General features: G+C 38.7%; 1 protein-coding gene across 1 annotated transcript; it reads right to left on the reverse strand.

The window, feature by feature from the left end:
• Nucleotides 1-15,667: 15,667 nt before the first annotated feature.
• Nucleotides 15,668-16,408, reverse strand: LOC140876209 (protein RALF-like 32). Its single transcript, XM_073280119.1, has one exon. It carries the CDS (start codon nucleotides 16,203-16,205, stop codon nucleotides 15,879-15,881), a length of 327 nt encoding a protein of 108 aa, XP_073136220.1. The 5' UTR covers nucleotides 16,206-16,408; the 3' UTR covers nucleotides 15,668-15,878.
• Between the last annotated feature and the right edge of the window lie 1,970 nt (nucleotides 16,409-18,378).

Consider the following 18,378-nt stretch of genomic DNA (forward strand, 5'->3'; position numbering starts at 1 on the left):
GACCACTTTCATGGCTATCGCATCGGCTCTGCATCAGAAAATGAAGTTCCCAGTTGGTAATGAGATCGGTGAAGTACAAGGTGATCAAGTTATTGCCCGCAAGTGTTATGTGGAGGAGGTCAGAATAGAGCAAAAGGTGACCAGGACTAATAGTGTTGACAGACCTGGACTTTCTGGCATGGAAAAGGTCAACCTGATAGAGGACACATCTGTCATTGTTGAAGAAGAAATTGAGGAAATCATGATCTCACCTCCTTCTGGGATGGTAAAAATTGCTTGCACCCTTGATGCACAGTTAAAGAAACCTTTATTGGAATACTTGGAAAAAAATAAAGATGTTTTTGCATGGTTAGTGTCAGACCTGGTAGGGGTACATCGGGAGGTAGCAGAACACAAGCTTAATGTAATAAAGGGTTGTCGCCCTATTATTCAAAAGAAACGGCATTTCGGTCCTGAAAACGATGTGGTAATAAAGGAACAAGTAGACGAATTACTCAGGGCCGGACACATTGAGGAAATTTATTTCCCGACATGGTTATCCAATATAGTTCTTGTACCAAAGTCCTCCGGTAAATGGCGCATGTGTGTGGATTTTCGGGATCTGAACAAGGCATGCCCAAAGGACTGTTATCCGTTACCCAGAATCAATCAACTTGTCGATTCAACAGCAGGTCATGAGCTGCTCAGCTTCTTGGATGCCTATCAGGGATATCATCAAATCCCACCAGCTAAAGAGGACAAGGACAAAGTTAGTTTTGTGACATCGACAGGAACATATTGTTACGTGGTCATGCCGTTCGGGCTCAAAAATTCCGGTGCTACATACCAAAGGTTGATGGACAAAGTATTCAAGCAGCAAATTGGCAAAAACATCGAGTTCTATGTAGATGATATCCTGGTCAAGACCCGAACTGCAGACCAGTTCATTACCGACCTAACTCAAACTTTTCAGACTTTGAAGCACTATCAGCTTAAGCTAAACCCTAGCAAGTGTACTTTCGGAGTCCGGGCTGGAAAGTTTCTTGGCTAAATGGTTACAAGAAGGGGAATCGAATCTAATCCCGAAAAGGTCCAAGCCATCATCTCTATGAGCTCCCCCAAGAATATACAGGAAGTACAGAGATTAACATGAAGAATTATAGCAGTGACCTGGTTTATAAGAAGATCGGCAGATAAAAGCCTCCCTTTATTTAAAGCGCTACGTAAGACAAAAATTTTTTAGTCGAATGATGAAAGTGAAAAGGCCTTTCAGGATTTGAAAGTCTACTTAATGCAATTACCTGTACTGAATAAGCCTACTCAAGGGGAGGAGTTGTTCCTCTATCTGGTTGTTACTCCTCGAGCAGCCAGTTCGGTCCATGTCAAAAAATACGGAATCAATCATCAGCCCGTATACTTTGTTAGTCATGCCTTGAAGGGAGCTGAGATCAATTACCTAAATCGGGAAAAGCTCGCTTTAGCTCTGGTCATCACAGCGAGAAAATTAAGGCCCTACTTTCTCTCGCACCCACTTTGGGAAAAATTGCTGCTAACCCAGATGCATCAGGCAGATTGGTTAGATGGATCACAGATTTGAGTGAGTACGGTATTAAATTTGAACCTGGAACAGATATAAAATCTCAAGCCCTAGCTGATTTCTTGGCAGAGACAGTTCTGCTAGAAAAAGAAGAGTTATGGAAAAGTTTTGTAGATGGGTCATCATGTGAGTCCGAGAGCGGAGCTGGAATTGTGATCATCTCACCTTGGGGTGAAGAAACTAATATTTCAATCAGATTAGACTTCAGAGCCTCAAACAATGAAGCAAAATATGAGGCATTATTACTTGGACTCAAAGAAGCACGAAACTTGGGTATCTCCCGAGCTATTCTGTATTCCGATTCCAAATTAGCCATTCAACAGAGTAACGGGAAGTTTGAGTGCAAAGATGGGAAGATGATGAGGTATGCCAAAGCATTAAACAGAGCCAAAGAGGGGTTCACCGAGTTGAACTTGGAGCAAATCCCTCGAGCTGAAAACATTAAGGCAGACCACCGGGCTCGCCTAGCCAGTGCCCTCAGCAACCGACCTAAACCCATTGTTCCAGGTCAGGAACTTGTTTCCAGCTATAAACTCTGGATGATATTATAGCTCAAGTACCGGAAGGAGATTGGCGATATGATATACACAAATATCTAACCAAGAAATAATTACCAAGCGATAATAAGAAAGCTAAGGAGGTAAAAAGAAGGGCTATTCGCTTCGTCATGATCGATAAAATTCTGTTCAAACGATCTTTCTCTCAACCTTTGATAAAGTGTTTGGGTCCTGACGAGGCTAATTATGTGCTACGAAAAATTCATGAAGGGTCTTGTGGCAGTCACCTGGGCAGTCTTGCCTTAGCTCGAAAAGCCCTTTTTGCGGGATTCTTCTAGCCTACTATGCGGAAAGACTCATCAGATCTGGTTAATTCATGTTCAAATTGCCAGAGACTTGCTAACCTATAGTGGAAACCTGCAGAATACATGAAGGCGGTGGTGGCTGCTTGTACCTTTGATCAGTGGGGGATGGATATTGTAGGACCATTCCTTGTTAGCACGGGGCAAAGAAAATTTTTATTGGTCGCGGTCGATTATTTTTCCAAATGGGTGAAGGCCGAACCCCTAGCTAGAATTATAGAGAACGAAGTGCTCAATTTTCTATGGAAAAATATAGTGTGCCACTTTGGGATCCCGCGCAGGCTGGCATCAGACAATGGGCGACAGTTCTGTGGATCTAAATTCCGAGCGTGGTGTCAAGAAATGAAGATCGAACAAGTTTTCACATCTGTCGCATACTCGCAAGGCAATGGACAGGTCAAATTTACCAACAGAACGATAGTCCAAGCTCTTAAGACACGACTGGATGCAGCTAAAGGCAAGTGGGAAGACAAACTCCCTTCCGTATCGTGTTCCTACCGAACTACAACTCGATCCAGTACGGGTGAAACTCCTTTTAGCATGGTGTATGGGACTGCAGCTATCCTTCCAGCAGAAATAGGGCAAGAAAGTGCAAGGATTATGGCGTATGGGGAAGACAATCAAGAATTACGAGCAATGGATCTAGATTTACTTGAATAGAACAGGTCCCGAGCAGCAATAAGGCTCGCAACTTATCGCAAAATAATGACCGAGGCCTACAATAAAAGAGTCCATCCTAAGGTTTTTCATGAAGGAGACTTGGTCATGAGAAAGATACAACATCCAGGAGAAAAAGGAAAGCTGGAGGCCAAGTTTGAAGGCCTATTCAAGGTGATAGGAAAGGCTGGAATAGCTGCTAATTACTTGGAAGATGCCTGACCGGCTAAATCGGTTTGATTAAAATCAACTGACAAGCGTACCAGGTCAAGTTAGTGAATAAAATTCGAATTTCGAACCCACAGGGACTGTATAATTATGACTACCAGAATATATTTATTTCTACTTAATATAAACTAATCAAAAATAGCGATTTCAGATTTTAAACTAATAATTAAAATTGAAAAAAGAATTAAATTAACTAAAACTCAGCAAGAAAATTTAGATTTAATTCAAATATGGGAAAAGTTCGATCAAGGACTCACGTATGTACCAGAAAATTCATGTAACAAGCAGTCGATTTAAGACTCAGACTTAATCTTAATTCACGGGAATTTTCCTAATTTGTTCGAAGGACTATTTCTCGAACAATCAAACCTATTCTAATATTGATGAACCAATCTTTCATAATTTTAATCAAATTTGAATGCATGAATAACTGTGAAAATTCAGTTTACACCCAAACCGCATAATGAAACCAAATTCTATTTCTAGTCAATTTTACACTATGTTGAATATCAAAGTGATCGAATTCGAAACCCCCTCTGTCGACTTGGAATCGAATAACAAGCAAACAAATAACTGGCCAAGAAATTTGCAAGACAAATAAAAATTCGATAAACAATAAAATCAAATCAAGTCTGAAAATCTCAAATAAACAAATCAAGTTTTCTACATAAATTGTCTGGCCCAATCACGTGGCCTTGATCGAAAAAGAAAAACTACTCAATAAATAAATTCATGATTCAAACAAAGTTTTTAATCATGAAAAATCAAAAGAAAATAATAAAAGAGGAAGAAATCTTCTCCCAAGCAGTAGCCGCCTCCCACGTTCTTTACGTCTGAAATTCTTGAACTGGATCTCCGGAACTCTTGAAAAATATTAAAATCTCCTATTTATAGTGCTCAGATCCAGTAATAATTAATTTCCTTACGCAACAAGGAATTCTCGATTTTTTTGACTTGACACGCGCACGCGCCTGGATGTATCTCACGCGCGCAATTCAAAAAAACAGTAACTTCATAAACACTCTCGCGCGCGCGAGGTAGGAGATCGCCCGTGCGTGACCCACCTTTGATTCTTTGGAATTTCCTTTTGCGCGCGCGCTAGAAGGGATCTCGCCAGCGCGCGTTCTTTATTTTCCTCCATGCGCGATAGCGCATCATCTTGTGCGGTTCACAACTTCTTTTGCGCTATTCCTTAGTGTCTTTCCCATCTTGTTATGCGCTAAATATCAGCTTTTTGCGCGTTAGCACCTTGTTCAACGTCATCCTTGAACCCTGCTGCGCGATAGCACATCTGTTGCGCCAACCACCACCGACATCGCATGATCTTCATCTTTTTTCTTCAGTTTTATAGCGCTTGTTTTTGGGCGATAGCACTAAATCTAGTGCTAAATTTTAGAGCGATAGCACTATAAGTAGTGCTAACTTTTAGAGCGATAGCACAAGATGTTGTGCTAACTTTTTTTTAGCGCTTCAATTTTTTTTTTGTTTTTTTTTTCTTTTCTCTTTTCTTGCATTCAAAACTCTTTTAATTTCCATTGTTCCTACAAATAAAACCTGGAGAATGAAATACACATGAATGCAATAAAACACATAAAAATACACAAAAAAATATAAATGCACACAAAATAAACATAAAAATATCACGAACTAATGCATACAAAATGCACTTATCAACACCCTCATACTTAACTCTTGCTCGCCCTCGAGCAAAACATGTAAAAAACAAAATGCAAACAAAAACATAAGTAAGGATGATTCATGAATGTACACAGCCTCAGAGAAGTTCAATCACAAACACAAAAAATCACAGACATGCTCTCAACTTTTCATAATACACCTTTAGTTTAACGTGAACGTGTGTGTGTGAAATGTCATTCCAGTTTCATACAACTCAGACCGAATCTGTTTCAAAACTGCTTAGCGACCTATGACAAATCAGTGCAAGTTTCACTCTTCAAGTGTTCATTCCTTCCAATGACCTCTAGACAAACCCACCTCCCTTGAGATAATGAATTACACACCTCCGGATTTTGCATCCGGTATTGCTTTAGCCCCAATAATTACCCGTTGACTTAGCTATAACTGGCTAGGATACAAAAAATCATTCTATTTTTTATTTTTAATCCCTCGTTATAACCCGGATGGAGCATCAATCTCATTTAATCCGCATACTTAGCCTTAAATTTAATCTTTTATAGGATTTTAATCCTTTCAAGGCCCGGATGGAATTGTATATAAAATTTTTTTTCCTAGGTGCGCCCAAGATCATAAGTGTCTTACTAGAGCCTCATTAAAATTCATAGAACACAATCAAGATCCACAAACCACCTATTGCCGTGCAATGGTCAAACAGACAGAAACTTCATCAAATCTTTCGTTACAATCCACTGGTCTAACACAAGTGCTTATAAATATTCACAGTTCAACCTACAGTTTCTCATGTCCAGTCAAGAGCAATTTTTTTTTAAAAATCCAATTTTTTTCAAATAAACTTCATCATCATTGGCTATTATGTCCAACTCATGCAAAACAACACAAACGAACAAAAACAAACAATATGAAAACAAACACGAAACATGACAGCTGCAACACAAACACAACAATAACAAACACATAAACTAGTCTACCCCCCATACTTATCCAAAACATTTCCCTCAATGCTTCAGAATAATGAACATAATGCACAGACAAACAAAAAACACAATGAAAAAAAATAACACTCCCCTGTTCTTCGATTCATCATCTTTTTGACAGTATCCTTTGGGATGGTACCAATAGACTATGTATATCGGCAGGCTCGACAAACTGGAATGGTTAAGGAAACAAAAATCAAATAAAAACAAAACAAAAACATAAATATTGAAAATCAAAATAAAAAGCAAAAGCAAAAACACTGGGTTGCCTCCCAGTCAGTGCTAAATTTATAGTCTATAGCCCGACTCTACTCCTCTCTTGAGTGGAGAAATTCAAGGTGGTTTATCCAACGTCTGTGAAAAACTCAGGTCAGTCCTGCACTTGCATGCCACGCCATTAAAGAAATTGTGCAAGGGACTAACTCCTGCGGGGATCTGCACCTGCATACATTCATCATCATAATCATGAATCATATCAACCAAATTAACAGAAGAGCAAGATTTTAAATTTGGGCTCTCAGTAGCCGACTTTAGCATTTTAAACACAACTTGCTCATCGTTCAGTCTTAACACCAACTCCCCTTTCTCAACATCAACTAACGCCCTACTAGCAGCAAGAAAAGGACGCCCTAAAATAAGTGGAACCTCACAATCCTCATCCATGTCAAGAATAACAAAGTCTACAGGAAAGATAAAGTGTTCTATCTTGACTAGGACATTCTCCACAATCCCCCTTGGGTATTTAATTGATCCATCATCAAATTTAAGGGAGATAGCAGCAGGTTCAATATTTTCTACACCTAGTTTTTGAGCAATAGAATAAGGCATTAAATTTATGCTCGACCCAAGATCACACAACACATTTTCAAAAGATAGACTTCCAATTTTACAGGGTATAGAAAAACTCCCTGGATCTTGAGATTTGGTTGTAAGCTTCTTCTTCAGCACCGCCGAGCACTCCTCATTCAGTGTGACTTTCGTTACGTCATTAAATGTTTTCTTGTTTTTCAGCAAGTCCTTCAGAAATCTTGCAGAATTCGGCATCTGAGCTAAAGCATCTGCAAAAGGTATGTTAATATGCAGTTTCTTGAAAATTTCAAGAAACTTTTTAAATTGAGAATCAAATAATAGTTGCTTAGCTCTAAGGGGAAAAGGTAAGGAAGAAATATCAACATTATCATTAACTTCAAATTTTGAAGTCTTACCTTTCTTACCTGCCTTGGAGGAATTTTCAGCATGCACATCCTCCTTGATTTCTGACTATTTCGACCCCTCCTTCATCTTCTCTTCGTCCATCTTCTCCTCAGGATGTGCTCAAGTCACGACCATGGTAGCATTCACGCCTCTGGGATTTGGTTCCGTGTTACTTGGTAAAGCTCCAGCAGGCCGGGTTGATAATTGGGTTGCGATCTGACTCATCTGAACTTCTAACTTCTGCAGCATACTTTTCTGATTCTATAAGCGAGCCTCAGTTCCTGCAATGTATTTCATCATGATCTCCTCAAAACTCGGTTTTTTCTCCTCTTGCTTAGGCTTCCAATTCTAATTATAGTTGTTGTTGTAGGAGTTTTACAACTGTCTTCCTTGATTTCCTGCAAAATTAACCGCTTCAACTTCAAACAACTGTTGCTCTTCTTGCAGATTTCCTTGTGCATGATTTAATGGCGCTGCTTTCATAAGTGCCACTTGGTGTGTCAGAGCGTCGATCTTAGCATTCATGGTCATTAAAGCATCGACCTCTAGAACTCCATCCTTCTTCTCTCTCTTCACATCCGACCACCCAATGTTACTCTCTGCCATGTTGTCAATGATCTCCCAGGCTTCATCCGGCGTTTTCCTGAACAAATATCCATTAGCCGTAGCATTTAGCATAAAACGCACTGAAGGATCTGCTCCATTATAGAACGTCTGGGTTTGTTGGCTTTGTGTGAGATTATGCTGAGGACACATCCTCAATATCTTTTTAAATCTGGTCCATGCCGCATGTAGAGATTTTACCTCCTTTTTCTTGAAAGATATAATATCTGTGAACAACTTCGCCATCTTCGTAGGAGGGAAATACTTGTTCAGAAAAGTCTGAACATGTTGGTTCCATGTAGTGATGGAACCCGCAGGAAAATCATCTAGCCACTCAACAGCTTCGCCTTGAAGAGAGAATGGGAATAACCGCAGTTGCACTGGATCAGATGTTACCCCATTAACTTTGAATGTGTCGCAGATCGACAGAAAACGCTCTAGATGAGCGTAGGGGTCTTCCACAGATGTGCCCCCAAATCTTGCTTGCAATTGTATCAGCTGAATGGTAGAGGGTTTCAGTTCAAAATTGTTTGCCTCAACAACGGGGCGAACTATGCTAGATCCATAACCTTCAACTGGCGGTCTAATCAGATCCCAAACAGTACGGTTGTCCGTCATGTCTTCTTCTGATTCAGATTATGTTTCAAGTACTAGATTAAGATTCTTTCTTGCTTTTCGGATCTTGCTGAGTGAGTGTTCGATCTCCAAATCAAGTGGTAGAAGCTCCTAAGATCGAATTTTATGCATGCACAATAAGCTAGTACCTGAAAATCACAAAGAAAAATAATTAAAAAAAATTCAGAATTTTAATAAAAAAAAAACAGCCTAATCTCAAGAAAAATAAAAATTCTGTTATCAAAAAAGTCATCGGCAACGGCGCCAAAAACTTGACCGGCTAAATCGGTTTGATTAAAATCAACTGGCAAGCGTACCAGGTTAAGTTATAATATAGTGAATAAAATTCGAATGTCGAACCCACAAGGACTGTATAATAATGACTACCAGAATATATTTATTTCTACTTAATCTAGACTAATCAAAAATAGCAATTTCAGATTTTAAACTAATAATTAAAATTGCAAAAAGAATTAAATTAACTAAAACGCAGCAAGAAAATTTAGATTTAATTCAAATATGGGAAAAGTTCGATCAAGGACTCACATAGGTACCAGACAATTCACGTAACAAGCAGTCGATTTAAGACTCAGACTTAATCTTAATTCACGGAAATTTTCCTAATTTTTCCGAATGACTATTTCTAGAACAATCAAACCTATTCAAATATTGATGAACCAATCTTTCGTAATTCTAATCAAATTTGAATGCATGAATAATTATGAAAATTCAGTTTCCACCCAAACCGCATAATGAAACCGAATTCTATTTCTAGTCAGTTTTACATTATGTTGAATATCAAAGTGATCGAATTCGAAACCTCCTCTGTCGACTTGGAATCGAATAACAAGCAAAAAAATAACTGGCCAAGAAATTTGCAAGACAAATATAAATTCGATAACCAATAAAATCAAATCAAGTCTGAAAATCTCAAATAAACAAATCAAGTTTTCTACATAAATTTTCTGGCCCAATCACGTGGCCTTGATCGAAAAAGAAAAACTACTCAATAAATAAATTCATGATTTAAACAAAATTTTTAATCATGAAAAATCAAAAGAAAATAATAAAAGAGGAAGAAATCTTCTCCTAAGCATTAGCCGCCTCCCACGTTCTCTGCGTCTGAAATTCTTGAACTGGATCTCCGAAACGCGCGCAGTTCAACAAAACAGTAACTTCATAAACAATCGCGCGCGCTCGAGGTAGGAGCTCACCCGCACGTGACCCACCTTTGATTCTCTGGAATTTCGTTCTGCGCGCGCGCGAGGAGGGATCTTGCCCGCGCGCATTCTTTATTTTCCTCCATGCGCGATAGCGCATCATCTTGCGCGGTTCACAACTTCTTTTGTGCTATTCCTTAGTGTCTTTCCCATCTTATTATGCGCTAATGATCAGCTTCTTGCGCATTAGCACCTTGTTCAGTGCCATCCTTGAACCCTGCTGCGCGATAGCGCACATCTATTGCGCCAACCACCACCAACAGCGCATGATCTTCATCTTCTTTCTTTAGGTTTATAGCGCTTGTTTTAGGGCGATAGCACTAAATCTAGTGCTAAATTTTAGAGCAATAGCACTAGAAGTAGTGCTAACTTTTAGAGCGATAGCACAAGATGTTGTGCTAACTTTTCTTTAGCGCTTCAAATTTTTTTTTTCTTTTCTCTTTTCTCTTTTCTTGCCTTCAAAACTCTTTTAATTTCCATTGTTCCTACAAATAAAACCCGGAGAATGAAATATACATGAATGCAATAAAAAACATAAAAACACACAAAAAAATATAAATGCACACAAAATAAACATAAAAATATCACGAACTAATGCATAAAAAATGCACTTATCAACGCCCATAGCAAAAAGGGTAAAAGGCCATGGAATGCTCAACACTTGAAAAAATATTATTCATAGCATTCAAGCTAAGGCCTCTTCATGTTATTTATAGCTCACTAAGCCGGTCCTAAACTAGCTAGTCATTATTTTTGCACTATTTATTACTCGCTTTAGAGAATATTTTGCAAGAGTCAGTCCTGTTTTGTTTTCATTAGAGTCAGTCCTGTTTTGCTTTCATTAAGATCAGTCCTATTTTGTTTCCTTTAAAGTCAGTCCTGTTCGGTACTTTTTTGCAAAAGGATCAGTCTTGTTTTATGAAATCCGATTTACAATTTGGGTTTAACACTCTTTTCCAAGTAAATATCTTAAAGCCCAGGCAGGTCTGGCACTCAAAGTCCACATCAGTGGAACTCAAAGTCCACATCAGTGGCCCACATCAGTGGAACTCAAAGCCTAGGCAGGTCTGACACTCAAATTCCACATAAGTGGAACTCAAAGCCCAGGCAGGTCTGGCACTCAAAGTCCACATCAGTGGAACTCAAAGCCCAGGTAGGTCTGGCACTCAAATTCTACATCAGTGGCCCACATCAGTGAAACTCAAAGCCCAGGCAGGTCTAGCACTCAAAGTCCACATTAGTGGAAATCAAAGCCCATGCAGGTCTGGCACTCAAAGTTCACATTAGTGGCCCACATAAATGGAACTCAAAGCCCAGGCAGGCCTGGCACTCAAATTCTGCATCAGTGGAACTCAAAGCCCAGGCAGGTCTGGCTCTCCAAGTCCACATCAGTGGATCTCAAAGCTCAGGCAGGTCTGGCACTCAAAGTCCACATCAGTGGCCCACATAAGTGGAACTCAAATCCTAGGAAGGACTGGCACTCAAAGTTTACATCAATGGCCCACATCAGTGGAACTAAAAGCCTAGGCAGGGCTTGAACCTAAAGACCAACCAGGTCTGTCATATCAAATCCATATCAGTAATATTAGAAGCTTAAGGACGTGTGTCAAAAACCCAAATGAATGGTACTTAAAAGTCAAAGTGGGATCCGATCTCAAAGGCTGCAGTACGCCTTAAAAATTTACACTTAATAAATTTTATGGTTTTTCATTTAGCCAGTTCGGGAGCATATAGGTCGGGTCCTTAAGAATTTATACTTAATTTGGTGGTTTAATTGTTATTCGCATTAATAATAATATGTATGTTAGAATATGTATCATTGTAAAAACCTGAACTGGACAAAAACAATCATTCCGGAAATGCAATAACAAATAATGTATCAGCCCTACCTGGGCAACAACCAAAATCAATGACCATGCAGGGTCTATAACATGAATCATGTTTTTAAAACATTGTTCATAAAGCAAAAACAAATAATCAAGGGGCGGAGGCATCTTGTGGCCGGGAGTCCTGATCGGGGTTCGTTGTTTTCTCCGGCTCAGTCTCCTCTGAATCTTCATCGGGCATGTCATCAAGAGTCTTTGTACAGTCCAGGAAAAGGGCGGGGTGCTCGGCCTCTTAATACCCATTAGCCCTGAACTGGGCTAGGCACCCTTTAAAACCCTCATCAAAGAAGGTACCCGCCTTCTCCGCCACCGAGTTAACAAAGTCCGCGGAATTCAGGAACTCTTTCTTCCCTACCTCTTTGGCAGCCTGAAGCTCTTTGGTCAGGGCCCACACTTTGCTTTCCAAATCGATTTTGTCCACCTCTAGCTCAGCAATTTTGGTATTAGCATTTTCCAGAGCAGTACGGCATGACTCAACTTCCGCCTTCATCCCGACCCGTTCTTCCTAATATTCCTTTTTCATCTCACGAGATTTCCATGTGAGTTCATAAATCCGAGCTATGAAGGCCTCCTGGTTCATGGTGTTTTCCTCTCGGGCTTTAAAAGCTCGGATAGTGATCTCCCCTCCCCAAGCTAGAGCCTGTGAAAATATACAAGGGTAAATTCCAGCTCGGTGTACAAGGTAGGAAATTGAAGAAGAGCAACATACCTGCAGGAAAGCCAAAGCAAAGTTCTGTTCAGCTTCCAAGTTGGGCAACGCTTGTAGGATTTTCAAGTCAGATCGAGAAATCAAGTTTTGCATTATGCCCAGGCTCCCTTGGGGGCCGGGCTGTGAAAAGAAAGACATATCCGGCATCCCGGGCTGGAAAGCCATACCACGAGGCACGGCGTCCGGTAGAGACTCAAACTCCTCTACCGGGCCTTTTCCATGAGCTCGGGAGGGTAAAGTTGAAGGCTGTGGCGGGAGCTCGGGAGCCACAATACGCCCTTGATCTTTGGATTTGGAGGATTTTTTCTTGGAATGTGCAGTGTTGTCTGGCTCGGGTTGCAATCTAGCCTCCACATTCTCGGGTTTTTTCCTTTTCAGATTCTTCAAGGCAGCTCTGAAATTGGCAGTCATGGCGGCAGATCTGATCCTGTTGTCTAAACAAATAAAAATACAGTAAATCAAATGCACAGGTTTAAATTAGTCTAGATAAGGATAGCACGGGTACAGGGGTACTAGCTACATCCCATTCGTTCTCTATTCCTTTCCCACTAAAGCCGTAATGGCAGAGCAAATCATCCCCAATCAGGTTCTCAATGTCAAAAACTTGAACAGACATGGTGTTGAGAAAGTTGGTAAAGTTATGGGATGGTAGAGCTGGGGGATCAGGGGTTGTAAAATTCATTGCCCAATTACTTTGGCACTCCCAGGGCTGGTTAGGTTTAACAAAGAAATACCTATTGGTCCAACCCTTGTGTGAGCTTTGTTTTCCCCTCAGAAACGGGTATTCGGGTTGCATGGAAATGTAAAAACGGCCCGTAACGGTTTTCTTAATTTGAAGGAATTGGATAAAATTTCCTATGTCTAATGGAATTCTGAAAAAAATAGAATAAGACAGCTAGGGATAGGATCGAACTAAAGGATTTCGGGGATAACTAACTCGGAAATACGCAAAAATATTGACACAATTGTGATACACAGCTCGGGATAGGAAATCTCAAGCCCATTTTTACCTGATCTAGGCTAAAACTTAAAAAGTCAAGGGGAGGCTTGTGAGCTCGTTCCTTCCGACCTGGGATTAGGAGGTCATAACCCTCGGGCATCCCCGATCTCTTCCTAATGAAGGGACCTAGGTCAGGACTTAGATGGGAGGCCAACACCTCAAACCATGGTTTACCCTTAGCAGTTAATCGGGCTTCGTCCGACCTGAGTCTATGCAGTCGCCTTGGTTTTTCCTCTCTAGTCTCAGATAAATCCAGCTCTAAGCTTGGATTCTCAGAATCGGAGGGCTCGGGGTTGTTAGGGGAAGAGCTGGGTGCTTCTACAAATTCCACTATTTCTCTAATAGAAGTCTCATCTGGGGAGGACATATTAACTGACCTAGTAAAAGGAAGACTTATAGGTAGAAGAGCTGCAGCTCGGTAATGATATAAATAGGACGGGAGCAGGTAGTCCAGGTCAGGAGAGCTCTCAAAATTTTGACAGCATAACAGCGCGAGTGAAAGGTGAAAATCATAATTTTTACTGACGTATATATATAGAGGGGGTGAATTGATCTAGACCATTGATTATTAACTTGATCTACGACTCGGGACTGGACAAGTCAGGGTCATCTGAGTCTCGGGAGGTGAACCGTCTAAAGGCATCTGGGCCGTTCGTTGAAAACACATCACGCGGATTCTGATCTGGACCGTTCAAAGGAAGCACATTATGTGGATTCAATTCTAGGCTGTCCGAATAAAGCATAAGGAGTTTGGTTGGTCTAAATTCATTCTTCTTTTAGACCAGTTAGTGGGGTACTATTGTTATCCCGAGAAAATATTTCAACCCGAGCTCGTTTATAATGGGTCTACCCGATATGGCCCAACATGTCAAGTTCCAGCCTAGTTGGGCTATGTTGGGCTTTGATCAGGGCTAGTCATTATGGGCCGACCTATGCTATTTTTAATGGGCCACAGGTATTCTTTTCGAGTGCAAGTAGGACTCTGATATATACGAGATAAATTCATTATTCATCACACATTCACTCTCACTTTTATATTCACACACTCATATCTCTCAGTTTTCGCACTCATCATACCCTCTTTCTTCAAGACACTAACTTAGGCATCGGAGGGGTCACGCCGAAAACATTTTCGGCGCCCCCCTGACCTATTTGTTGCTTGTGCAGAACATGGCGGTACCCGACCCGACCTGCTCCATAGAGAATCTGGAGGATCCATTCTACTAGACCGAATCTGAGGTAAAATTTCGACATCATCAAAGTTGTAATGAATTCAATATTTTTGGTAAAATAATCTTGTTCAAATAATTTTTTGAATTATGGCCTTCATGCATTAAATAATTTCTTTGCAAAATGATCTTCAAACATGCGGAAGAACAATTAGATTTCAATTCGATTAAATTCATGATCAAACAATTTTCATCTTCTCCTTTTTTTCCCATTAAATTTCAATAATAAAATTATTGGCTTATTTATTTTTAAGACCAAACCATGACTGAATGTTTTGGTGGGAAATATTAGTTCCGGCACACCATTCTTTATTAACCAAACTAATAATATCACCAGTGTTTGGATTTATAAAAAAGTGGAATTTGGAATTAGAATATTAGAATTAGAATTAGAATTAGAATTAGAATTAGAATTAGAATGAAATTGGATTTCAAATCCATGATATTGAAATTCCATTTTAGTGTTTGTAATGAATTTAAAATATAATCGTGGAAATTTATAATATAGATTTTGACTAATTTTATAATTTTTTTGAAGAAAACTTGAAATTTATGAACAAGTTATTATATATTTAATGATTTTATTGTTTCAAAACTAAAATACGATAAAATCCTATGAAATTTCATAAAATTCCATCAAATATCAATCTTATTTTGGTTTAGTTAAACAAAATTCCATAAAAATCAATCAAATATCAATCTCATTTTAAAATTCCATTTTATCAAATACTAAATCATATTTTCAAATTCAAATCACACCAAATACCCTCCAAATCTATTCTACCTACCAAACACAGCCTACGTCTTCAACAGCCCACCATGCAGCGAGTGCTCCTTTAGGCCCACAAGACATCACATCTCAAAGAAGAATCCACGGAAAATTCCGATCGTCGGCACCTTAGAGGGTTGCTTGTTTTTATCCTTTTTTGTCATCGTTTGAAGAAGGAATAGTCCTTGGGGAATTTATCTCATGTAATCAATTTGTTAGGAGGGTTTTTGTCTTTCACAAAAAATCACTTCGGACGGTCTCATTGGTCAATTTCATGAGACGAATTTTCTATTTGATCACTCAACTTAAAATACAATTTTTTATGCCTAAAATATTGATTTTTTATATAAATATGGATGGAGTTGACCTCGTCTCACGTTATACCTCCTCTCCATGCATTTTTTGCATTTTGGATGTTGTTATCCAAATTAGCTAGGTGCTTAATTGCTTGTATTTATATCCATTGAAATAAAACAGAGAGGACTGAGGAGCATCTCAAGTTTTATTTTCAAATATATATAGTTTCAAAGACCGAGAGGTTCTCTCATTTTCGGAGCCTCAATTACATTAATTCACTCAGAATAGGTAAACATGGACATAAAACATGGAAGCATAAGAACAACTTCTTCGTCCATGGACAAAGAATTCGAAAAGCTACGCGACAATTCATTGTTACACAAAAGCAGAATTGTACATAGAATCAGGCATCACTCCTGCAACGATAATATCTGGAGCAACCCCTAGTGTAAGTATTAGACGGCGGGGGAAGGCATCCGCTGCTCTTCGAGTAAGAGTCCCCCCTTTCTCCTCCGTTGCATACTGGCTGGTCTTTTGCCAGAGCTCCAGGTGATATGTACTTCTTCTGTTCAAGAAATCTTCTGCTTATTTCTGATTCCATCAGTGTCTCTGTATTACATTCCGATATTGAACGGTTGCTTGAAGCAGCGACAGTATTGATCAAATCTGTGTGAACGAAGAGTAGAAACAAAAAACACAACACAAACTTTGTGCAGTATTTTTCTCCCATTACTTTTCTTCCTTAGCCTTTCTTCCCTGAGTTAAGAGTCTCATGGGAATGCTAACTAGTTCTGACTTTTTGCCAACTATTGTTGACAATTAAGGGTGGCCTATCTTTCTCAAGATAGTGGAAGCCACACTATAAGCACTGGGACCGGATGTGCCTCATATGTATACTATGATTCTCCCAGCACTTATTTTATTTTATTTATTTTCTTATTGACAAAATGAATATCCTTAATAAAATTTATTTTATTTGTTTTCGTATATTTTTATTAGTTGGTTTGAGAGCATGGTTTTCTATGTGGTTAAGAAAAGGATGACAATAAATCACGTGTTTGGGGCAAAATCAGATGAATATTATTGTTGTGAAAAATGCTCGCAAGCGTACGAGTGTCAAGTTTTAATATAGTGATAAAATCAGATATCGATCCCACAGGGAGTAAAATGAAAATATTCAGTGCTTGTAATTAAAATAGTCCAAATTTTATCTAAAAAATCAAACTTTCAGAATTTTGCAGAAAAATAAAATAACAATGAAGTTTTTATAAGCATGCACACAACTTTCAGATAAAAATCAATTAGAGAATAATGGTCTAGAGGTTCAGATTTCACCTGGTTTCAACAACAATCAATCCTAATAAATTAATCTTCATGAATTCCAGTCAATTAATAGCCAAGAACACTTAAGTGTATTATTCCCTCTCTCAAGTGCCGAATAAAATATATCAACTACAATTCAATTCCAATATCCCTATTAAGAATCTACTTGCAGTGATCAATTCAAAACAATGTTCTTTTTAAAAGCTCTGTTAAAATTACACACTCTCCCGAGCAATATAAATAATTAACAGTGTATTTTCTAATGGTCCTATTCAAAATCTTCTCTCTCCGAGTGCCAGATTTCAAATAAATATTACAAATCAATTATTGATCAGATAATTGAAAAGACAATCAATTCTAGAAAAACAATTAATCTAGAAGAAACTCAATTCATTAAAATCAAAAATTCATGAAAGCGTCTACACCAGGTTCCATCCGACCTCTAGACTCTAAAAAATTAGTTCATAATAAAATTCTGAATAAAACAAAACATGTTCAAAAATCCAAACATATTGAGAATAAAATAAAAGATAAGAAACAAATCCGTTGTCGACGCAGTGTCCGGTCGATCGATCTCCGTCTTCGTTTCTTCAAGTTAAGCCTAGAATTTTTCCCAGAAATCTTCACAATCACGATCAAACTCTCTGATATGTACGTAATTTGAGTGTGGCGGCCTCCTTTCTTTTCTCTAACAAAGAATCCTTTTTATATCGTGCACAAAAGCCCACTCAAAAGCCCATAGAATAATTGCTCGAAATAATTAAAATCTCTCAGATTACGATCGGGGCGGGCGCTCCAAGTACACGCGCGGATGCGCCTCTTGTTCGCAATTCCAATTCTCTCATGGCACAGAGCGATAGCGCTTGTTCTTCTCTTCTTTAGCGCTTTAAGAAGCGCTAACTTTAGGCCCAATAAAGAAAGCCCATTAACCATACTTGTCGTTTCTTTCCCTGATTATTTCTCTTCTCTTTTATTCTATTCTTTTTATTTTACTTTTTCTTCTCAACTTTTTATTTTTCTTCTCTTTTCCAAATAAAATCAATAACTCTCTGTAAGCACAAAAACAACAAAACACCACATAAATCTGCTCGAAATAAACATTTAATAATTAAAATCATATATAAATTAAGTGTATAAAATACACTTATCAAATACCCCAAAACTTAGACTTTTTCTAGTCCCGAGCAAAACAATTCAAAACAATAATCTTCCAAAAACTAGTACTTACCAAAAATCAACAAGAATAGCCAAGAAATATTATGGAGCAATGACCTCAAAAAATAATTTTAAAAATTCAAATCCAATCCCATCCAACCTACTAACACTTAAAAATTTTAATTATAACAAAATAACCGCATAAACTCACAATCTCCGCAACTCACGTTCAAAACACCCTTATCCAAGTTCAATTCACACATTCATAGATCATGAGGACTTTTCAAGGTAGCATAGATCAAATAAAGGATATGAAATCAAAAACACTCACATTCAATTAAATGCAAAGAATAATAGTGTGTGCGTGTTTCGATCAAAATTCATAATCATTAAAAGTATCAATCAACAGTCCATAGGCTAAATTC

Source organism: Henckelia pumila, chromosome 1 (genome assembly GCF_033568475.1).
Source record: "Henckelia pumila isolate YLH828 chromosome 1, ASM3356847v2, whole genome shotgun sequence".
NCBI classification, from domain to species: Eukaryota; Viridiplantae; Streptophyta; class Magnoliopsida; order Lamiales; family Gesneriaceae; genus Henckelia; species Henckelia pumila.